This window comes from Telopea speciosissima, chromosome 11, assembly GCF_018873765.1.
Source record: "Telopea speciosissima isolate NSW1024214 ecotype Mountain lineage chromosome 11, Tspe_v1, whole genome shotgun sequence".
Classification (NCBI taxonomy): domain Eukaryota; kingdom Viridiplantae; phylum Streptophyta; class Magnoliopsida; order Proteales; family Proteaceae; genus Telopea; species Telopea speciosissima.
In genome coordinates, this window is record NC_057926.1 from 43,463,291 (window position 1) to 43,488,243 (window position 24,953).

The 24,953-nt window shown below is 37.3% G+C and overlaps 1 protein-coding gene across 1 annotated transcript; it reads left to right on the top strand.

Annotated features, from left to right (window-relative positions):
* Window positions 1-3,883: 3,883 nt before the first annotated feature.
* LOC122645630 (probable LRR receptor-like serine/threonine-protein kinase At3g47570) lies at window positions 3,884-23,490 on the top strand. Its single transcript, XM_043838947.1, has 3 exons — window positions 3,884-4,239; window positions 21,666-22,536; window positions 23,066-23,490. Exons 1-3 carry the CDS (start codon window positions 4,069-4,071, stop codon window positions 23,452-23,454), a joined length of 1,431 nt encoding a protein of 476 aa, XP_043694882.1. The 5' UTR covers window positions 3,884-4,068; the 3' UTR covers window positions 23,455-23,490.
* Window positions 23,491-24,953: the final 1,463 nt, after the last annotated feature.

The window sequence follows — 24,953 nt, forward strand, 5'->3', positions numbered from 1 at the left end:
CACAATAATTTTTTCAATTATGCTGTCGTTTGTGCAACCACATTAAGTGAAAACCAAATTATTTTTTTAACAGTTCACAAGGTATGTATTCTGCCATGTAAAAAGATGATATGTCCAATTCGACCGTTGGACAGAGAGAGGACATAGTTTAGATTAGCTATGTGTCAAATTTCATAGTCGAATTCAATCAAATACCCCCTATTGGCTCACATCCTGTATATGTCTATGCATGTATACCAGTACGTACTCTAGATTTTACTGTGCATTCTTCCAACTCTAAGTGAGAACAGACGGTTTAGATTAAAAAGAATGTAAAGATGGATGATTCATTTTTATCTTGTGATTTTCAGAAACATCACCTTCCATTGTTATGGGAAAGAGGCAGAGAAGTTGTTTTTCTAAATTTTATTGTTGTCCTAGAGGAGATCATAATAATAAAACTATTTTACGCATGTCCAATACTCTTTTTGGAAATAGACTCACGTGTATATGTATATTTTGTGTATATCTAATTCCATTCATTATTCACTAAAAATCTTTAACTTTATCTAAGAACGAGATCCTATTACAAGAGGAAGAAAAATATTATTCATAAATCTTAGGTATCAATGGGTCCACCTCGATACGATATATAATATTTATGTAAAGACAACACACTAGTGACACTGTTTCAAGTCAAAGACCCCTATTTTTAGTTACCACCTCCTTATTTTTACCCCAACAAATGCCTCCCTGTCAACCTCCCTGTCGAGGGAGTTTGTTGCGTACAGTCCGAGGTTCCCCCTGACGATACCAATGTTAAGGTGCGAGAGGAGCATTGCATCCATGTGATATTGTACGCTTTAGGCCAAGGGACACATGATTTTAAAACGCATCTACAAGGAGGAGTTGGCATCTGCTTCTAAGCCACAAGCTCTTTTGATACCCAAACAATGTGGCCCTATCTTTAGTCGCCCCCTCCTTATTTTTACCACAATAGAGACCTCTCTGTCAAGAGAGCTTGTTACGTACAGCCCAGGGTTCCATGTGGTATTGTCTGCTTTGGGCTTCTTCCATGAATATCTAATTTCTCTCATGGAAGAAATATCCTACTGGATGTACTTGCTACGTGTTTTTATGGTGGTATTTGGAGAGAATAAGCTTAGTTTGTCTTTGATGGTAGGTTTCTTATTTCATTTCCTTTTCCTTTTATATCCTGAGGTTATTCATTAAACCTAAAGGAATGATTAATCTTGGTGTAATCAAGGAGTTGTCACCGTCTATGTGACATTAAAAAAAAGTTAAAATAATATCATTGAAAAGACAAAGCTTCGTTAGGATGCTGATCGATGACTAACATCTCGATTATCTAAAATACTTTATCCCCTATTGTGTGGAGGTTGATCAACGGAAGGGTAAAATCATCGTAATGATTTGGTGGTGACAGTTGCATGCAACTAGTGCATGTTTACAATGAAATGACCTTTAAAAAAAAAGAGAAGATTTGTGGCTAAGCACAATCAAGAATTGCATAAGAGGCGACTCCTACCCCGCTATCAAGCTCTAAAGTTGATTTGGTGATATCATTTATCTCGCATCTCTCTTTGTTTCTTGTAGTTTTTCTTATGTTCCAAGAAAGCAAAATAACTTTGCTGACTCTCTGGCAAGGAGGCACTGTCGATAGCGTGTGCAATAATATGACTTAATTCCGATCCTTGAATTGTGTAATTGTGTTTTTTCCGATCTTTGTGTACTAAATGTTGATCATATTGAAGTCTACTTCAATTACCCAAAAATAAAAAAAGAATGATTTGGTGAAAGACAACATGGTGGGCATGTGCAAGCATGTTACCAAAGATTTACTCTACTTATTTGTGGATGTTAGAGCTTAATCATTTAATTAATTTTCACATATAAGTTATTCAAAGCAAATATTTTTTTTATTAAATCTAATACAAGTCTACTATTTTGCCTTTTATTGTATTTTCTTAATCAAACGCAACCTACATGATAACATATTCTCTATGTTTTTGGATCCACATGGCAACCCTTCATGCCTTAACTGTCCTCTCCGTCCAGAATTTTAGTCAACTAAAACGTGTGTGCATATATATATGGGACAATTATCGTCCACGTTTACTGACCGGTGCGATTTTCTAGTTCCTCTCACAAGAGGAGGGTGGACCTCACCTGGGCAGACTGTTCGGTCAGGTGCCCTGGGTGGATCCCATCCCCCTCTTGTGAGGGAAACTAGGGAACCGTACACAAAAAAAATTCTATATATATGCCCATCGTACGGTGCTTCATGTGACCATGCACATGCACGGCAGCACACCCAATTTTTTTTTTTTTACCTTAGCTGTCACTTACATATCACAACTAAGTCATGGCACCGTAGTGGTGGCGTAACAAGGTTTTTGTTTTATAAAAAATTCAATGAGACCTTCGTCCTATCTAGAATTTGGAAGAGTTGAGTTTCTTTAAATAGGATACTTACTTCTCTCTCAAAGACAATAAAAGAAAGATTAGCTTATAGTTTCATTCTGATGGCACTTCAGCTTCTTCTAGTTTTCATTCTTATTATCCTCTTTGGGAGCTCATTGAGGATAGTAGTAGGGAACAACTACAACAACGAGACTGATCGACTTGCTTTGCTGGAGTAGAAGAAACAAATATTTGACGATCCGTATGGAGCACTAAGTTCTTGGATCGATTCCATCCATTTCTGCAATTGGGTTGGGATCACATGTGGCCATCGTCATTGACAACGGGTTATCAGCTTGGATTTACAAGGGAATGGCTTGGGAGGTAACATATCTCCTTCCATAGGGAATCTCACTTTTCTTTATCACATCAACATTGGAAACAATAGCTTCCATGGCAAAATCCCCCAAGAGATCGGTAATCTGTTTCGACTACAATACATTGTTTTTCAAAACAACACTCTCGAAGGAGAACTTCCTACCAACTTGGCCAATTGCACTCGTCTAAGAGAAATTCGCTTCTCTTGTAACAATTTTGTCGAGAAGATTCCAATTGAACTATTTACGTCTATGTCAAAGCTGGAGATAATTTCTATTAATTATAATAATTTAACAGGAGAAATACCAGCTTCTTTTGGGAACATTTCCTCCGTTCGAGCTATCTCTTTGGTTGGGAATGAACTTCAGGGGAGCATTCCAAAATCCTTTGGTCAGCTAACAAAAAACCACCTATATGGTATGTTTCCTCTCTCACTATACAATCTCTCATCTTTTGAAGCACTAGCAATTGGAAACAACTTTTTCTCAGGTAGCATTCCGACTTCCATCCCCAATATTTCAGCATTCACATTCTTCGATCTCATTGGAAACAGATTTGTTGGATCCATTCCTAACAACTTAGGAAATCTTCAAAACCTTCAATCGTTCAATATTGCTAGAAATTATTGTGGAACAAGGGAAGCTGATGATTTAGATTTTGTAAATTCTTTGGTCAATTGTACAAATCTTAAGGCTTTGCAATTACAAATTAATGGTTTTAAGGGTCCCCTTCCCAACTTTAAAGCCAATCTCTCGACACAACTCTCAATTTTTGATTTGAGAAAAAATCAAATATTTGGAATCATTCCTATTGAGATTGAGAATCTTGTCAACTTGACTGAATTGGGCATGGATAATCATTTTCTAGAAGGTAATATTCCATCTGTCATTGGGAAGCTTCCGAAACTTCAAAGATTATTCTTGGATGGAAATACACTTTCAGGACACATACCTTCCTCCATAGGCAATCTCACACTTTTGTATGAGCTCCATTTGGAAGGAAACAACTTGAATGGAAGCATTCCTTCCAGCATTGGAAATTGTCAACATACAGTTACTGTTCCTAACCCTTGATTCAAATAGCCTCCAAGGTCCAGTACCTAAACAAATCTTCCTTATTTCCTCTTTATCAATTTCTCTCAACTTATCTTATAATTCTCTGGTCGGTTCCCTACCAATTGAAATCGGTAACTTGAAGAGTCTTTTGACAATAGATATCTCCAACAACAGATTGTCTGGAGAAATCCCCTCCTCCATTGGTGATTGTAATAGTTTGGAATATCTTTATATGGGGGGTAATTTCTTTGAAGGAACCATTCCTCAATCTCTGACTTTTTTGATGGGGCTTCAAAGGTTAGATCTCTCATGCAATAACTTATCAGGACAAATCCCAAAAGATCTAGAAAAACTTTCAGCATTGCAGAGTTTGAATTTATCCTTCAATAATCTTGAAGGGGAGGTACCAACAAAAGGAATCTTTGGAAATGCAAGTGCAATTTTTCTGAATAGAAATGATAAGCTTTGTGGTGGAATTGCAGAGTTACATTTGCCTGCATGCACAAACAATGGATCTACCAAGCAAGAAAAGTCCAATGCTCTTAGAATAGTTTTGGCAATAATCGGTGTGGTTCTTGGTTTTCTTTTGATATCTTCCTTTCTTTACTCTCTGTTGGATAAGAAGATCAAAAGGTAAACCTCCATCCACACCATTAATCGGTGAACGGTTCTTATAGCTTTCTTACAAAGATTTCTTCCAAGCTACTGGAGGATTTTCTTTAGCTAATTTCATAGGTTCCGGTAATTTTGGCTCTGTATACAAAGGGATTATCAGTCAAGGTATTCAACCATTGTTGCAGTCAAGGTATTCAACCTTCAAAATCCAAGAGTTGACAAGAGCTTTATGGTTGAATGCAAAGCATTAAGAAACATTCGGCATCGAAATCTTGTCAAGATTTTAACTTGCTGTTCAAGTCTTGATTCAAAAGGCCAAGATTTCAAAGCCCTTGTTTATGAGTTCATGCCCAATGGGAGTCTAGATGATTGGCTGCATCTACCAGTGGAGGCACATAATCATTCAAGGAATTTAAGCTTTCTTCAAAGATTAAACATCGCAATTGATTTGGCTTCTGCTTTGGATTACCTTTATTATGACAGTTATATGTCAATTGTTCATTGTGACTTGAAGCCTAGCAATGTTCTACTTGATAGAGATATGGCTGCACATGTCAGCAATTTTGGTTTGGCGATGCTACTTTAGAATTTGATGACAATTCATCCCAAACTCAAACTAGTACCATTGGGATAACAGGATCTATTGGCTATATTGCTCCAGGTAACAAATAAACAATACATTTTTATTTTGAGTTATCAATCAATACATTAAATTTGTATTCCGTTATTTCTGCCTATTCTAATCAAAATCTTTTTGAAGGCTATTAAACATGATCCAAATGATGATTTAGAAAAATGGTCCAGATCTAAAGATCATATTTATTAGTTTAATACTTCAAGTCAACTAATATTGGATATTCAGATCTTATTCTTAATAGTTGATTGAGTATATAAACACACTTTTCTATCTTAATTAGGGTGGATCATGGTTTTATTCTTGTTTTTTTAATTATAGTTTTATTCATGTTCATTTCAATTAGGAATTCATTATACTATGAACACATTAGACTTTGGTATCTGATTAGATTGGATCCTTTTTAACATTATATAAAGAACCATGGTTCTAAATTGAAGAAATGATAATGTAACTTGTTACTTTTGAATAATGTGTTCACAATTTTCATATGTCAGACCGTAATTTTTATTGTATATAAAAAATATGTACATCTCTTATTATTATGTTAACAACGAGAGGTTTCTAAATTTCAGAATATGGAATGGGTGGAAGGGCAACTATACAAGGGGATGTGTTTAGCTATGGGATCTTTTTATTGGAGATGTTCACAGGAAAAAGGCCAACAGATCAGATGTTTATTGATGACTTAAATCTCCATAATTTTGCAAAAGCAGCTTTACCAGTACACGTGATGCAAATTTTAGATCCAACATTCTTACTCAAGGTTAAACAAAGTGAAGAAATTGAAGAGGTTGCTACCAATAGGATTGAAGGTCCTAGTCATAGGACAGATCAATTGCAAGATTGCATAATGCCAATAATTGAAATTGCAGTCCAGTGTTCCAGGGAATCACCAAGAGAACGCATGAACATGAATGATGTTGTGAGAGGACTACATTTAATCAAAGAGAAATGTTCTTGAAGCAAGAATCTATCAAACAATATGCGTGATTAAAAGGTATTTTGAATTTAATATCTTTGTATTTATTGTGTTGTCCTAGTCACTTAATGCTCATAAAAAATTGAGAAAAGAAAGTTCTAGTTCATGCAGCAGAAGTAGGCTTTCTGCTGCATGATCTAGGGTTAATTACACCATGGTTTTAAAAAACGGTATCGATACCGATATGGACACTGATTAGGATCGGGCAAGTCACGGCCGATGCCTAATTTGATACCATTTTAAAACCATGATTCACATATGATAATGATTAATTTGGAAAGTGAAAGAGTTTAAGACTCAATTTCAACCTTACTTGAGCGTTAACTATATAGAGGTTGTATCAGTTTTGAAAAAAGTATTATATTCAATTCAAAAATTTTTAGAGGGCTTATAAAGGAAAAAAATTCAAAATAGAGGCATGGCCCTAATGTTAGGTTGGAGACTCCTCCACAAAGTGCCACTCTCTCTGGATTCAAAGGATTTAGAAGATAAACTCTTTCCAATTTCAATCCTCTAAGGCTAGATTCCCTTCTAATGCTTGGCCACTATAAAGGATCTGCTTCAAGTAAAAGCGAGGTCATCTCTTAGTTGGAACTTCATATTCCCCCTATGATTAAGATATTTTGATAAGAATCTGTTAGAAATGTTGTTATCATGTATCTTTGCAGGCTTCAAGTATTGATGATAATGGCTAACTACGGTCTTGGCTTCTGTAACTCTTGCAAGAAATTCCTATACCATGTTGGTTGAATATAAAAATGTGTCTTACTCTTTTATTGATTTCAAAACAATTCTTTGTTAGTCATACACCATCAACTCTCTAAATTTGAAAAGGCTGTGATTTGAAATATGCTTAATTATGCTGCAGTTAGATTTTATTAAATATGGAGGGTTAGGAATAGTGTTTGTTCTTAGAAAAATAGACTTTCATCCTAAGAGCATTATAAGTAGCATGCCCGATATTATCAACCCTTGGGAGCCTCCAAACAAGTTGTTCTTTGAAAAATAGACTTTCATCCTAGGACTTTTGAAGTATTTTGACAAACAAAGGCTCGGTATTTTTCTCACTTTAAAATGTGTTTTAGATCCAGAATCTATTCCGAGAATGCATACCAAACACAGCCGAAGGGCATCATAAACTAGATCACAAGAATTCACTTGAGTTGCTTTGTGGAATATATGGATTTTAATGTGCAGGTTCAAGAGCTGTAAGAATGGAAATTAGGGTTCTTCAATAAGGATTGCAACAAGCCAAAAGCATGAAAAATTAGCAGCTGGGGGAGTCTGATACAAAAGAGACAGAGACCAGTTTTGTTTGATGGAAAACAGTTAAACAGAGTAGCCATGCTTCTACTTTAGTCTCGTCACTTGGATGTTAATGATCTTTTTAGTCTTTTAGTTTTCTTTTCGCATATAATATGGGTTGCTCACTTGTTAGCTACCTTTCTTGTTTTTTTGGATAAATACTTGTTAGCTACCTTGTGTCATAGGGATACCATATCTCATGTTTCTTATGGTCTAAATTTGTTTGCCAAATTTTTTGGTGTGTTATTTCATAATATGAGTGCTTCCATATATGAGCTCCTAATTTTTGTTGTGATAATGAAAATCATTATCTTCACATAAATATATAGAAAGGGAGAAAATAGAGTTTGAATTTTTATTATGGGATTTTACTTCCGTCGAATGGCAATAGAATAATTGGATCAGATTAGGGGTGTCAATTAGGATTATTCCGATTAATTAATTGGGACGGATTTTAACTTCCACTTGTTTTTTTTTTTTTTTGGATTTAGGGTTAGAAATGTCCAACTTAATTAATGCTAAACCTTTGAACTAGAATCAGCTAATATATTGGGATGGTTTGATTCTAATTCCTAATCGATCCTAGCTCTTAATTGGTCCCAAGACCAAATATCTTGCCATTAGAGCCCAAAGAAAATAGCTTTTATATTTTATATTCATCTCCGTTTGATGGTATTTTGGTAATTTTACTAAAACTTTAAATCAGAGTTTGAACAACTTTCCTTACATACTTTGGACTAAAATTTGGCTATTAAGGTATATGTGGGCTCATCTACGGTCTACCACATGAAATAACCCATGTACTGCCAATTGGTAAATGGTGAAGCATTAAGACCCCTTCACAAATGACTTGACAATGAATCTCAAAAGGATCAATCAGCAAGGCAGATTCCCCCCGAGGAGGGTTAATGGGGTCAGGACGGTTGTAATCACGAAGCACCCAGTACTAACACTACCACTGGAGTGGGAACTAATCGAGGGATACGTGGGAGTAAGCAGTTCTGCAACCGCCAAAAAGAGGCAGTTAAGAAATTCTCAATGGAGACACCACTCTCACAAGTCACAAGTATAAAAGTTAGAATCTAAGAACTGAGGGGGATCTCTTTACTCCACTTATTTCACATACCAATTATCCAAAACAAATATTTTTTTTATTAAATCAAATACAAGTCTGATATTTTGCCTTCTATTTGTATTTTCTTAGCCTACATGAAAACATTTTTTTTTTCTTAAAACCTATATGATAACATATTCTCTAGATTTTTGGGTCCACGTGACAATTGTTTGTGCCTTTTAATGTCTTCTCTGTCCAGGATTTTAGTCAAGGTATTAGTGGCGTAACAAGGTTTTTGTTTTATAAAAAATTGAAGGGGAAGGTACTGGTGCAAGGTAGATAGGAGTCCGGATCCTCTCCAATGACATTTAACCATTAGAGTCGATCTCCCACCGTCCATGGGTGTGGGACCACCTCTGGGATGTGGGGACCACACTCAATGGATGATGCGAGATCAACTCTAATGGTTAAATGTCATTGGAGAGGATTTGAATTCGGTAGGAAAAGGTGGGGAGGGGGGTTTATGGTCATTTTGGATGGGCATTTATGCCCATGTGATGGTACTTCATGCTCATCGTGCAAATGCACGGGCATGAGTATTAAAACCCTCTGCAGTATCGGGGGGCGACAGTGCAGATCCGACGGCACAACAGAGGCCATGTGTGCCATGTGTGCCACCTGGCCTCTGCTGTGCCATCGGATGTGCACTGCCGCCTCGTCGGTACTACAGAGGATCCTGGTCCACGGCCATGCATGAAAAATTATGCCAAAACTTATGCTAAAATTTAATATATAGTCACTACCAATAGGATTGAAAGTCCTAGTCATAGGACAGATCCTGACTAGGACAGATCAATTGCAAGGTTGCATAACGTCAATAATTGAAGTTGTACTCCAGTGCTCTACGGAATCGCCAAGAGAACGTATGAAAATGAATGATGTTGTGAGAGGACTACACTTAATCAAAGGAAAATTTTCTTGAAGCAAGAATCTATTATACAAAGCAACTACGCTTTATTAGAAAACGATTCTGAATTTTTTATATTTGTATTTATTGTGTTGTCTTGGCCACTCCCTCATGAAAAACTAGGGAAAAGAAAGTTCTAGATCATGCAACAGAGGTAGGTTGATCTAACCACCCCCCGGGTCATGTTAGATGTTTGAGTGTGTGCTTCCATTGGCTTCGGCGCTAGTGCATGGGCGTTGCGAAGAAGCACCATTCTCTCTCCCTTCAATCATTTACCCTCTTAAATATGTTAATGTATACATCCTATAGTTAATTGATGGACCCTGGATGTTCAAAAACTTTCTTAAATGTTTTATTTTATCATGTGACAAATTCTATTTGGCTGAGACTTGCCCTTTGAACAGGGACTTAACTTACTATGTCGTCAAAATAAGTATACCAACAAGAGATCCCTTCCTAAATACTATGACCATGATTGGGTTTTATTTCCTATCACTATGCCTAGTTAAGGTTTAGCACTTTATTGTTTGCCACATGGTAGTACATGAGTTAATCCATGTGCTAGTGACCATAAAAGCGTTATATCGAACAATTTCAGTTGGAAATTAGTAGTGGAAGTAGCTAAAATTACAAAATATACCATTTTATATTTTATATTCGGGAAAGAGATCGCTACCTAGCCTCTATAGCCTACAGGAGTGTGCAAGCCAATGGGAGTGCACATGCAAGCGTCGCCCTAGGCAGGATTTCCGCCTTTCCATAGGGGCAACATAGTACTTTTCATGCACTTCTATGTCTACTCGTAGGAGCCACGCGGGTCAAGAAACCAGGTAGCGTTTTTTCCCCCTTTATATTTGATAAACCTAAATTCACCCTGACCAATCAGGGAACGCCACGTGTCCAAACCCAATAAGGAGGACCGGTTCAGGACGAGAACCCAAAAATGAAGAACCAAGTAAGGATTTGACCCAACCCAGTATGGGCACCCCGGGCGTGGATCATGGACGAGGACCCAGACTCGGGCATGACATCCCCGACACACGTCATGCCCACACACGTCATCTTCAAGCACAAGCTCCCTCGGATCGCCATCAACAAGACAACATCGCCAAGGACTCTAGGCCACTGCCTATCGAGTCACATGGAGTGAACGGACTCATACACCATGAACTTCATCTACCACGTAGATGAGTCAATCCATCAAGATTATTAAGGCCACCCGAACACTACGTCCCACAGGAAGGCAACTTCCAAAGACACCACGTCTGTAAGGAAGGCAACTACCTAGTCTATCAAGGACACTACATCTCCTAGGAAGACAACTACCTAGTCTATCAAGGACACTACATCTCCCAGGAAGACAACTACCTAGTCTATCAAGGACACTACGTCTCACGGGAAGACAACCTATCAAGGAGGAGCCCTGCTACTCAGGGACTCTATCACCTACGACAAATACTCTACATCAACTGGGACTCTCCACACCGCCATACACTACTTTAAAAGGCAAGGTACACAGTCCCGTCAGAGGACATCTTAACTCATCTTGAATACTACTATTCATCTGTTTGCTCAGAGAGATCTAACTTAGGCATCGGAGAGTCCTAGGCCGGAACCACACCGGTTCTTCTTTGTCATCCAGGGTCTTTTGCAGGTTACGGCACTCGAAGGACCGCTGAACGATTTCTTGACGCAACAATATTCATCTCCATTTGATGGCATTTTTGTTATTTTACTAAAACTTTGAATCAGAGTTTGAACAACTTCACTTGCTTACTTTGGTTTATTTGGCCATTGAGATATATGGGGTCTTCTACGGATTTTCATCCTCTCAAGTACGGTGTACTTCCCAGTGCACCTTTAAACTGCATCGGACGGTGATCACTACACTTGAGAGGATAAAAATCCAAGTCTCAAATGCGGTGTACCGTCCGATGCACTTTAAAGGTGCACTGCACTGCACTTGAGAGGATAAAATTCTGTTTTCTACCACATGAATTAACCCATGTGCTATCAAGTGGTAAATGAGGAAGTGTTAAGACCCTTTCGCAAATAAACTGACATTGGCTCTCTACTAAAATCGGCACAAGGTCACATGGTCATGGGTTTAGGTATTGGGATCCGATCAATCCATACCGTGGCCGATACCGATATCTGCTTGATACGTGGGTCCCATTGTAGCCAACATGTTTGGTCTTTATGTGTTTTCTAGAGTTGATTAGTGATATAGGGTTAAAGTAGTTTTTGATTGGGTTAAGTAGCTTGAAAGTTTTAGATTATTTGATTTATATTTTATTGCGGGTCAAATAAGTGACAATAACATAGATGTGGTTAAAATCCTAATCTGATGAGGAGTTGATGTTATTAAAATCCTAATAAATAAGGTTGTTAATTGTGTGTAAATGATTTCCTAGAGATCATTTACACACAATCAACAAAGGAGTTCACCACCGTCACATTGAGGTCGGAGACCTGGTTTTTAGAGAATAGAGGGCCGGGCCCTTACATGATCCTCGAGGAAAATTTTGACTTAACTGGAGTGGTCCATTCATTGTCAAAGAGATCTTTTCAGAAAAAGTCGTTCGGGTTGTGGATTTAGATGGTAAAGAATTGTTCAATTTGGTCAACATGGATCAATTGAAGAAATATTTTGTGTAAAGCGTGCCATGATTAGAATTACATTCGACATGATCCCTCTTGAGGGTACATAGGCAATTCGGTTAATTTGAGTGCGGTCTCTTCTCTTCTCTTCATCAGCCTAAGAGGCATTGAAAAAAATAAAATCTGACTGATGGTTAGGGTATCCTCATGATCAATTCCGCCATTTGGCACCAAATCTCTTTTCAAGAATCAATCATTAAAAATTTCATTCTCTTTTAGGTATTACGAGTGTCTTTGAGGACGTCATCCTCCCTGAGGTATTAGGAGTCAATTATATTCATACTCCAAAAAAAAAAAATTCCTCGACTAGTTTTCTCTCTTCAGTCAAGACCCATGGTAGATCAGAGCTCGCGCAGTCACTAAGGTTTTGCCTTGTAGAGGCATCAATTGTAAAAAAACTTTGCCTAGTTTACTAATGAAGGGCTTGATACAAGTAGGGGAACATGTACCGGCCACAACAAGACACATTGGACGAGATAATGCATAGTTGGACGCTCAACATGTCTACAGACAATCCAACCATCTTTGAAGATTTCTACCTTCCAATGCTAGGAAAGGTCAGGTGTCTCGAACTGCATCACAATCTGCTCCGACAATTGTATCAATGTTGGGACTCCAATTTACATGTTTTTTGATTTAGTGAAGTTGAAATAATGCCAACTATAGAAGAATTCAGAGCTTGCATGCTTTCTCCTATACCAGGAAGGTTGTTTTGCCCACCACTCTGGAGGGATTATTCAGAGGTTCTACAAGAATTCTTTGGACGGAACAGAAGGGAAGAAAAGAAGATATGGCTAGTGGTCATTGAGAGTCTTGTAGGTTGTTGCAGAGTTGAGGATTGCTCTAATGGAAGAAATATCCTAGCAGATGTGCTTGCTATGGATAGTAACATGGTACATGGAGAGAGTCAGCTTTTTTTTTGTTTCGTTTTTTTTTTTTATGATTGATAGGTCCTACTCTACGTCTATTCTAGAGGGGAGGGAAGGTGTGAACCAGAGGCTTGAACCAAAGACCTCCTTGTTGCAATGGGCTTTTATGCACCAGTCTTCCTGGTTGCAATGAACTTTTACGCACCACAAGCTACCAAGTGCTCACGGAGAGAGCAAACTTAGCTTGTCTTCAATAGTAGGTTTTTTATTTCGTTTCTTTTTCCTTCATATTGCCCAAATGCCCACTGAGGTTATTCGTTAAACCTAAAAGAAGGATTAATCTTTGTGTAACCATGCATTCCTAGTTACAAGGAATTGTCACCGTCTATTTGGCATAAAAACATATTGAAAAGTCAAAGCATCTTTCTGATGGTGATGCTTGACATTTCGCTTATTCAAAATACTCAACGTCCCTGTTGTTTGAAAGTCGAATAAAAGAAGGGTAAAACCATCGTATTAATTTGACGGTGACAACTGCATGTAACCGATTGATGCTGCAGTTGTCACCGATTGATGCATGGTTACAATAACAATAACAGTTAAATGAAAGGAGAAGATTTGTAGCCAAGCACAATCAAGAATTGCATATGAGGGAATTCCCACTCCTATCAAACTCTGCCCCATTTATTTGTGGATTTAGACCTTAATCATTTTTAATTAATTTTCACATATCAATATATTGTGGGAACGTGCAAGTATGTTATGGATTTGTCCCATTTATTTGTGGATGTTAGACCTTATATATTAAAGCTAATACAAACTAGGATTGAGATATCAAGATCGATATCGGTATCGGTATTGGTCCTTGGATCGGTCAATTTTGCCTTTACTGTCATTAAAATCTGATTTTTTTTTTTAATGATTTTACCATGATCCGATATCGAAATATTGATAATTGATCCAGGATCAATCAGTTATCAATGTCTGTCTCAATCGATACCGATCTGATCTGATACCGATTACCTCAATCCATGAATACAGGTCCAATACTTATAGATAGATTCTTTCACAAGAATTGGTCTTCTCCTTGACATATATCATGGAGGGGGATCCGGATCCTCTACTTTTGAGCTGCTCCTACAGCCGTGCGCCCCAGACACAGGAAAGCGGTAAAGACTACCTTACCCTCGCTTAGGCAAGGTGCTCAGGCAGGGGTAAGGTGGTCTTTTTACCACCTCGTTGTGTCTTGAGCACACACGGTAGTAAGGGCAGCTCGGCAGTAGCTAGAGGACCCCGACGCGAATGGAGGGAGACCTAGTTTTTTTTTTTTTTTCTTGTCAAATGCAAGCCTACATGATAACATATTCTCTCTTATGCTAATTAATTTACCCTTAAACTTTTGGATGTTCTGCTTCTATGTTAGAGGCTTTAGCCATACGTGATGCCATTACTTTGGTCAGTAGTCTTCGGCTACCTCAGTTGCAGATCCGTTCTGATTGCCTCCCAGTTATTCTTGCGCTTCAGAGGTCGCGAGCCACTTTGGATTGTGCAACACAGTTAGTTGTTATTACTTTTTCTTTTGTCTTTTTTGCATGTTTCTCGAGACTGTGTTAAAGGGGTTCATTTCCTTATTATGGGGGATTCTAGGTTTGGTTTATCTCGTTTTTGGTGGTCTAACCCACTTCCTGTCCTTGTAAATCTTCCAGTCGGCCAATGTTTCTCTGTTGCCGATTTCTTTTAATAAAATTTTTCGTCGTTGACCAAAAAAAAAAAACCTCTATGTTTGAATCAACGTGACAACCGCTCGTTCTTTCACATATTTTCTGTCGGGAATAGAGAAATCTAAACATACAAAAATATTCTATAATCGCTCTGGTGAGGCCGGTTCAGGTTCACGTTAGGGATACTTGTATGTTTTTATCCCAAAATCCAAATAGACGCCCCTGAGTCAACTTAATGAAATCCAAAAAGTAGGGTCCACAAAGTGGATTCCAAATCGCCTGAAATCCAGGTAGTAATGGTCTATAAGTGGAATAGTGGAATATAATATTTCCTTTGTGGCTTAGAACTATCCTTTAGAATTTTAGAGTGTATACTTACAATTCCCTAAACAAAGACAACAAAAGAAAGATTTCTGCATTTGGGTCCCCCAAAATTTTACTTGTGATGGTACTTCAGCTTATTCTTTGGGAGCTCATTCATGAGTCTAGTATTAGGGAGCAGTAACGAAACAGATCGACTTGCTTTGCTGGAGTCGAAAAAAATAATTGATTATCTGTACGGGGGGCTGAGTTCTTGGAACGATTCCATTCATTTCTACAACTGGGTTGCTGGGATCACATGTGGCAATCGTCATCCATAACGGGTTGTCAGCTTGGATTTTAAAGAGAAAGGATTGGGAGGAAACATATCTCCTTCCATAGAAAATCTTACTTTTTTTCATTCCGTCAACATTAAAAACAATAGCTTACATGGCAAAATCCTTTAAGAGATCAGAAATCTGATTCGACTATCCATTGTTTTGGAAATAAACATTCTCGAAGGAGAAATTCCTACTAGCTTGGCCAATTGCACTCGTCTAAGAGAAATATTTTTTTACAATAACAATCTTGCCGGGAAGATTCCCGTTTTTTTTTTATTTTTTTGGCTAAAGGATCATATATTAAAAAAACCACCAAGAAAAGAGAAATAAATGAGGATGCAGCGGCCAAAGACCCCTCAAGAGCAAACACCTAATCTTCTCCCACATTCAGCATGGCCATCAGCGGAAGAGAAAAAAGCTACAAAGGCAAAAAAAAATCACGAATATACAACCTGAAAAAAATCACGAATATACAATCCGAAATCTGGATCTACCCTGGGCATCCACAACCAAGTCGTCCTGAATCAAGGCCGGGAACGAAACCATGACTCAAGAACACTGTTGAAGTGCCACCGATTTAGCCAGATAATCAGCAATTGGGATCCGATCAATCCATACCGTGGCCGATACTGATATCTGCTTGATACATGGGTCCCATTGTAGCCAACATGTTTGGTCTTTATGTGTTTTCAAGAGTTGATTAGTGATATAGGGTTAAAGTAGTTTTTGATTGTGAGAGCAGTCTGAAAATGTTATTCCTAATCTGAGGAGGATTTGATGTTATTACAGTCCTAGACTCAAAAAAAATAAAAATAAAAATAAAAATAAAAATAAAAATAAAAATCCTTGACTAGTTTTCTCTCTTCAGTCATGACCCATGGTAGATCAGAGCTCGCGCAGTCACTAAGGTTTTGCCTTGTAGAGGCATCAATTGTAAAATTTTTTTGCCTAGTTTACTAATGATGGGCTTGATACAAGTAGGGTAATATGTACCGGCTACAACAAGACACATTGGACGAGATACTGCAAAGTTGGACGCTCAATATGTCTGCAGACAATCCAACCATCTTAGAAGATTTCTACCTTCCAATGATAGGAAAGATCAGGTGTCTCGAACTGCATCACAATCTGCTCCGACAATTGTATCAATGTTGGGACTCCAATTTACATGTTTTTAGATTTAGTGAAGTTGAAACAATGCCAACTATAGAAGAATTCAGAGCTTTCATGCTTTCTCCTTTACCAGGAAGGCTGTTTTGCCCACCACTATGGAGGGATTATTCAGAGGTACTACAAGAATTCTTTGGACGGAACAGAAGGGAAGAAAAGAAGATATGGCTAGTGGTCATTGAGAGTCTTGTTGGTTGTTGCAGAGTTGAGGATTGCTCTGATGGAAGAAATATCCTAGTAGATGTGCTTGCTATGGATATTAACGTGGTATTTGGAGAGAGTAAGCTTTTTTTCTTTTTATTTTTTTATTGATAGGTCCTACTCTACGTCTATTCTAAGGGGGAGGGAATGTGTGAACCAGAGACTTGAACCAAAGACCTCCTGGTTGCAATGGACTTTTACGCACCACAAGCTATCAAGTGCTCACGGAGAAAGCAAGCTTAGCTTTTCTTCAATAGTAGGTTTTTTATTTCCTTTCTTTTTCCTTCATATTCTCCACTGACGTTATTCGTTAAACCTAAAAAAGCGATTAATCTTGGTGTAACCATACATTCCTGGTTACAAGGAATTGTCACCGCCTATTTGGCATAAAAACATATTGAAAAGTCAAAGCATCATTCTGATGGTGATGCTTGACATCTCGACTATCCAAAAAATATTATGCATCCCCTATTGTTTGGAAGTCCAATAAAAGAAGGGTAAAACCATCGTATTGATTTGACGGTGACATCTGCATGTAATCAATCGATGCACGGTTACAATGAGAATGACCCTAAAATGAAAAGAGAAGATTTGTGGCCAAGCACAATCAAGAATTGCATAAAAAGGAGCTCCCACTCCTATCAAACTCCAAGGTGTATATTATCAGAGATTTACCCCATTTATTTGTGGATTTAGACCTTAATCATTTAATTAATTTTCACATATCAATTATTGTGAGAACGTGCAAGTATGTTATAGATTTGCCCCATTTATCTGTGGACTTTAGACCTTAATCATTTAATTAATTTTCACATATCAAATTATTTTTTTGGTAAGATTCAATCCACATCAATTTTTCAAAACATATATATATTTTTTATAAAGTTAATACAAACAAGGATTGAGATATCAAGATATATATCAGTATCGGTCCCTAGATTGGTCAATTTTGCCTTTACTTTTCATTAAAATTTGATTTTTTATTATGATTTTACCATTGATCCGATATTGAGATATTGATACTCGATCCAGGATTGGCCAGGTATCAATGTCTGTCTCAACCGATACCAATCTGATCTAATACCGATTATATCCTCAATCCATGAATACAGGTCCAGTACTCATAGATAGATTCTTTTACCAGAATTGGTCCTCTCCTTGACATAGTTCATGGAGGATACTTTTTTTTTCTTGTCAAACGCAAGCCTACATGAAAGTGATCGAAAACTCGACCGAAAACTGTCGAAACCGTCGAGTTGTCTCGATCTCGACAGGTTCCGAGACGAAACCCACCTGGAATTTTAAAAATCTCATCATTCGATCGAGTTTGGCTCGTTTCGGCCAGGTTTCGGTCGAAACTTGGTCGAACCTTATCTTCTTTAGGTTTTAAAATCACCTAACTCGATCGCAAGCCTTCATTTGAATAAAAATTTACAAAATAAATACCTTGCAAAGTTAACTCTGGCTTTCACCACCGCGGTTTATCCAATAATCAAGCATTGCCGAAAGTATTTAGTTCATGATTTTAAAAATCAGGAATCGGATTGGGGAGTCGGGCAATTTAGATTGGAATCAGATGACACTTATTATGATTTCCACCAATCCTAATTGTTATTACCTGAATTGGAATCAGATAGTTCAAATTGGATCCGAATTGGTCGACTCACAATCATTTTCTTTTTCTTATTCATCTTGAATCAAACCGATTCATTTGTCGATTCCTGATTCTTGAATCGATTCGATTCTCACCATTCAAGCACAAATTTGACTTCGTAGCTGTGCATCTCAGTTTTGAAGTTTGAACTTAAATCATGTGGGTGAAGGGTCAGACTCAGACCTCGACTTTAGACGCTCACGTAAGTGAAAATGTCTGCAAATCTTTAGGATATCCATTGAAAGGATGATGATAGAGAATGTTTACATTCTTAAAAGGAAAAAAATGGGCATCTTAATATTTTATTTGGATTCAATGTATTATTCAGGGTTCAAGTACTCTAAAATTATGTGAACTAATTATAATATCACTTTAGTGTCTGTATTGTATCAGTGCGTGCGTTAGTAAGTTTGGGTCAATAACCACAAGTACCATTTTCAATGATTTTTTGGTGAATGTAATTCTTGGATTGTGTTTAAAATATGAAAAATAGACAACCTGTAAAAAAATCAGACCTAAAAACCTTATTTTGAGGTCAAAATCTTGATTTCCTCATCAATGAAAAAAAATCCCTGATTTTAATCAAGTTTCGATCAAAACCTATCAAAACTTAATTTTGACCAGGTCAAAACCTGATCGAAACTAGATTTTTTAAACCTTGCTACACGATAACCCTAATTAATTTACCCTCAGGCTCTATATTTCCGGGTTTTAACAAAACAAAAAAAAAAAAAAACTATGTTTTGGGTCAACGTCATACAGTTCATGTTTTCACGTCTTTTTTTGTCGTGAATCGAGAGATCTAAACACACAAAAATATTCTATAATCCCGAAAGCCCCTCAGGACACCTGATAAAATCCAAAAAAAGAGTCCGGCCCAGGATTTTGGTCAACTCTCTCTCTCTCTTTTTATATATATATATGGCCAAATGTTTTCTGTGCTGGGGTGTAGGCTGCGCCCAGACACATAGGGATAGGCAAAATGATCATATTGTCTCTCTAAATAATAAGCCCATGTGTCTGGGCGCAGACTACACTGCAGCACAGAAAACATCTGCCCTATATACATATAGAGAAATAGAATGATACTCAGTCATGTGTCTTGTGTGGCAACTACGTCTATACACAAAACCGTCTTGGAGTGCACAAAAGATTCCGTGCATCAATCCACTCAATAGGAAGGTGGGGTTTTATGGTCATTTCAAATGCCCATCTGATGGTACTTCATGCTGACCGTGAACATGCTCGGCCATTCTTGAAAACTTCTGCCAAAATATAATGAGACTTCCCTTGAGATAGGCCTTCATTTCGACACACTCAATTCTTTCCTTTTTGTTTTTTTCTGACCTTGGCTGTCACTCACATATCACAAGTTCACAACTAATCATGGCACAGCAATAGTGGCGTAACAAGGTTTTTGTTTTATAAAAAATTCAATGAGACCTTCCTATCTAGAATTTGGAAGAGTTGAGTTTCTATAAATAGAATACTTACTTCTCTCTCAAAGACATTAAAAGAAAGATTCGCTGTAGATTCATTCTGATGGCACTTCAGCGTCTTCTAGTTTTCATTCTTATTAATCTCTTTGGGAGCTCATTGAGGATAGTAGTAGGGAATAACTACAACAACAACAATGAGACCGATCGACTTGCTTTGCTGGAGTTGAAGAAACAAATATTTGACGATCCCTATGGAGCATTAAGTTCTTGGAATGATTCCATCCATTTCTGCAACTGGGTAGAGATCACATGTGGACGTCATAATCAACAACGGGTTATCAGCTTGGATTTACAAGGGAATGGCTTGGGAGGTAACATCTCTCCTTCCATAGGGAATCTCACTTTTCTTCGTTCCCTCAATATTGGAAACAATAGCTTCCATGGCAACATCCCTCAAGAGATCGGTAATCTGATTCGACTACAGTCCATTGTTTTTCAAAACAACACTCTCCAAGGAGAACTTCCTACCAACTTGGCCAACTACACTCATCTAAGAGAAATTCGCTTCTCCAAAAACAACCTTGTCGGGAAGATTCCAATTGACCTATTTACGTCTATGTCAGAGCTGGAGATAATTTCTATTAATGAGAATGGTTTAACAGGAGAAATACCTTCTTCTTTTCGAAACATGTCCTCCATCCGAGTTATCTCTTTGGCTAGGAATGAACTTCAGGGGAGCATTCCAGAATCCTTTGGTCAGCTAACAAACTTATTCTTTCTATCACTTGGTCTAAATAGTCTTTCTGGTATGTTGCCTCTCTCATTATACAATCTTTCATCTCTTGAAAGTATTTATCTTGAATAAAACCAACTGCATGGGAGCCTTCCACGAGACATAAGCCTCACTCTATCAAATCTCAGAGAACTATCAATTGGAAGGAACCTTTTCTCAGGGAGCATTCCGACTTCCATCACCAATATTTCAGCACTCACAATATTTGATCTCAGTATAAACGGTTTTGTTGGATCCGTCCCTAAGAACGTAGGAAATCTTCAAAACCTGGAATGGTTCGGTATTAATGGAAATCAATGTGGAATTAACAACGAAAGCTAATGATTTAGATTTCGTAAATTCTTTGGTCAATTGTTCAAATCTTAAGGTTCTGCAATTAAATGATAATTGTTTTAAGGGTCCCCTTCCCATCTTTAAAGCCAATCTCTCAACGCAGCTCTCAATATTTCAGTTGGGAGAAAATAAAATATCTAGAATCACTCCTGTTGAGATTGAGAATCTCGTCAACTTGGCCGCTTTGGGCTTGGAGCAGAACTTTCTCGAATATTTTGTCTGTCGTAGGGAAACTTCCAAAGATTCAAAGATTATTCTTGAATGATAACAGACTTTCAGGACAGATACCTTCCTCTATAGGCAATCTCACTCTTTTGTATGAACTCCATTTAGATGACAACAACTTGAATGGAAGCATTCCTTCCAGCATTGGAAATTGTTAGTGGTTACAGTTCCTAACCCTTCATAATAATAGCCTCCAAGGCCCAGTACCTAAACAACTCTTCCTTATTTCCTCTTTGACAATATCTCTCGACTTGTCTTTTAATTCTCTTGTCAGTTCCCTACCAATTGAAATCGGTAACTTGAAGAGTCTTTCTACAATAGATATCTCCCAAAACAGATTGTTTGGAGAAATCCCTTCCTCCATTGGTGGTTGTAATAGTTTGGAACATCTTTATATGAGGGGTAATTCTTTGAAGGAACCATTCATCAATCTCTGACTCTTATGAAGTGGCTTCAAGATTTAGATATGTCACTCAACAATTTATCAGGACAAATCCCAAAAGATCTAAAAAAACTTGCAGCATTGCAGAGTTTTAATTTATCCTTCAATAATCTTGAAGGGGAGGTACCAACAAAAGGAATCTTTGGAAATGCAAGTGCAATTTCAGTGAATGGAAATGATAAGCTTTGTGGTGGAATTGCGGAGTTACATCTGCCTGCATGCACAAACCATGGATCTACTAAACGAGAAAAGTCCAATCCTCTTAGAATAGTTTTGGCGATAATCGGTGTGGTTCTTGGTTTTCTTTTGATATATTCCTTTCTTACTCTCTATTGGATAAGAAGATCAAAAAGTGAACCTCCATCCACACCATTAATCGGTGAACAGTTCTTGAAGCTCTCTTATAATGATCTCTTCCAAGCTATTGGAGGATTTTCTTCAGCTAATTTCATAGGTTCCGGTAGTTTTGGCTCTGTATACAAAGGGATTATCAACCAAGATGAAACCATTGTTGCAGTCAAGGTACTCAACCTTCAAATTCCAAGAGTCTACAAGAGCTTTATGGTTGAATGCAAAGCATTAAGAAACATTCGGCATCAAAATCTTGTCAAGATTTTAACTTCCTGTTCAAGTATTGATTCAAAAGGTGAAGATTTCAAAGCCCTTGTTTATGAGTTCATGCCCAATGGAACTCTAGATGATTGGTTGCATTTGCCGGTAGAAGCACATAATCATTCAGGGAATTTAAGCATTTTTCAAAGATTAAACATCGCAATTGATGTGGCTTTTGCTTTGGATTACCTTCATTATAACAGTTTTGCACCAATTGTTCATTGTGACTTGAAGCCAAGCAATGTTCTACTTGACAGAGATATGACAGCACATGTCAGTGATTTTGGTTTGGCGAGGCTACTTTTAGAACCTGACGACAATTCATCCCAGACTCAAACTAGTACCATTGGTATAAAAGGATCTATTGGCTATGCTGCTCCAGGTAACAGATAAACAATACAATTTTTTTTTTTGAGTTATCAATCATTAAATTTTTATTCAATTGTTTTGTCTATTCTAATTAGCATCCATTGTAGGGTATGAAACATAACCCAAATAATGATTTAGAAAAAGGGTCCAAATCTAAAGATTATATTTATTGTTTAATACTTTAATCCAACTATTATTTCAGATCTTGTTCTTAGTAGTTGACTGAGTATATGAACACACTTTTCTATCTTAATTAGAGTGGATCATGATTTTATACATATTCAGTTCAATTAGGAATTCATTATACTATAAACACTTTGGACCTTGGTATCTAATTGGACCAAATTTAGATCGGATTATTTTTAACATTATCAAAGGAATCATGGTTCTCAAATTGAAGAAATGACCATGTAACTCACTACTTTTGAATAATGTATTCACAATTTCCATATCTTAGACTGTAATTTCTTGTATTGTTTGAAAAAAAAAATTATGCAAATCTTTTATTGTTATACTAACAACGAGAGGTTTTTAAATTTCAGAATATGGAATGGGTGGAAGGGCAACTATACAAGGGGACGTGTTTAGCTATGGGATCCTTTTATTGGAGATGTTCACAGGAAAAAGGCCAACAAATCAAATGTTTACTGATAACTTAAATCTCCATAACTTTGCAACGGCAACTTTTCCTGTACACGTGATGCAAATTTTAGATCCAACACTCCTACCCAAGGAAGAACAAAGTGGAGAGATTGAAGAGATTGCTATCAATAGGATTGATGGTCCTAATCATGGGACAGATCAATTGCAAGATTGCATAACATCAATAATTGAAATTGTAGTCCAGTGCTCCATGGAATCGCCAAGAGAACATATGAACATGAAGGATGTTGTGAGAGGACTACATTTAATCAAAGGAAAATTTTCTTGAAGCAAGAATATATCAATGCAGAGCAACTACACATGATTAGAAGATGAATCTCTTTATTTTCGTGGCCTTTTAATGCTCATGAAAAAACTAGGGAAAAGAAAGTTCTAGATCATGCAGTAGAGATAGGATGATCTAGGGTTAATCACACTATGGTTTTAAGAAATGGTATCGATACTGATTAGGATACCAATAATGATCAGGTGGGTTTGCTTATCTATTCAGTTGCAACTGATTTCAGTTTCTTATCTTTTGTTATATTTTATTCTCGAGAATATGCATGCATCAGTTTTTTATGGCCATTTTTATTGTCAATTGTGTACACATTTGATTATTTTCCTCCTTCAGATATTTGAGGCTATGTGGTGTATTTTTTCCCTTTGGTATATGATGCTGTCAGTAAATACACGTACTTTGTTCACTAGTAGAGCCTCATTCAATTTCGAGGATTTGTGCTAGTGTGTTGGGACATTTAGACCCAGTCCCAATGAGCTTCCTTGTGTGAAGTGTTTGTATTTGGGAGAGGCATATGATAAATGAGACCTTCAGTATTTGTCTCATGGGACTCATTCGGTATCGAGTCCGAATCAATTTGAAAATTTGTATGTTGATCATTATTTCATACAATATCCATACCACACTTTCATACTGTTTTGCCTAAGTCGGTGAGGTTATGAACACTTTGAAGTGTTTGGTCCCATGTCGCCTTAGATATGATGACCCGCATGGTTGGGTGTTTGTAATTTCATTCGGACCAAGGCATTTGGTTTAAGGTGTAGTTCATTCAACACTTTTGTTTGTGGTCACATTCAATTTGTCTCAACCGGAGAGTCGTTTTAAATAAATTTTAAAAAAATCTAAAACATGTGACATATGCTGTCCAAGTGGGAGATTGTAAGATTTCATCTTAGGTAGGCTAGCATAGTCCACTATTTGATTTCTAAAACCGGTTTAGAATGTTGAATAAGGGTGGAGTGAGCTAGATCCAATACTTGTAAGTGATCGTTAGTGTAGTATTGGGTCATATTAAGCATACCTTGATGGTATGAAATTCAGTGTTATATGTGGACCTAAGACATAATTACTTTAATGTGGAAGGAAGCCCACTCACAAAAATAACTCACAATGGCCCATTAAGTGTTGAGCCTAAGGAACCTAAGGGGGTGATGAGAAGTTGGTCGACAAGGCCAACACAAGGAGAGCTGTTGTGTAGGGAAACTATGGAAACGGAAGCTACTCCACACCAAACATGGATTCAGGTATAGCTTCTAACCCTCTTTGTTCTTGCTCATGTATGCTCATTGATCTCCATGCATGATTAAGCTTCCGCATTAAGCTCAATCTATCAATTTCTGAACTTGAGTTACTATTGGTTCACTTTTCAGGAATCAAGAACAAACAAAATGGAATTACCAAAGAAAAAAGAAGAGAGTGAAGGCATTTGGAAGACTAATGGGTCTAGGAACCATTACTTGAATCTATTGTGGCTCTCTATAGTTCTC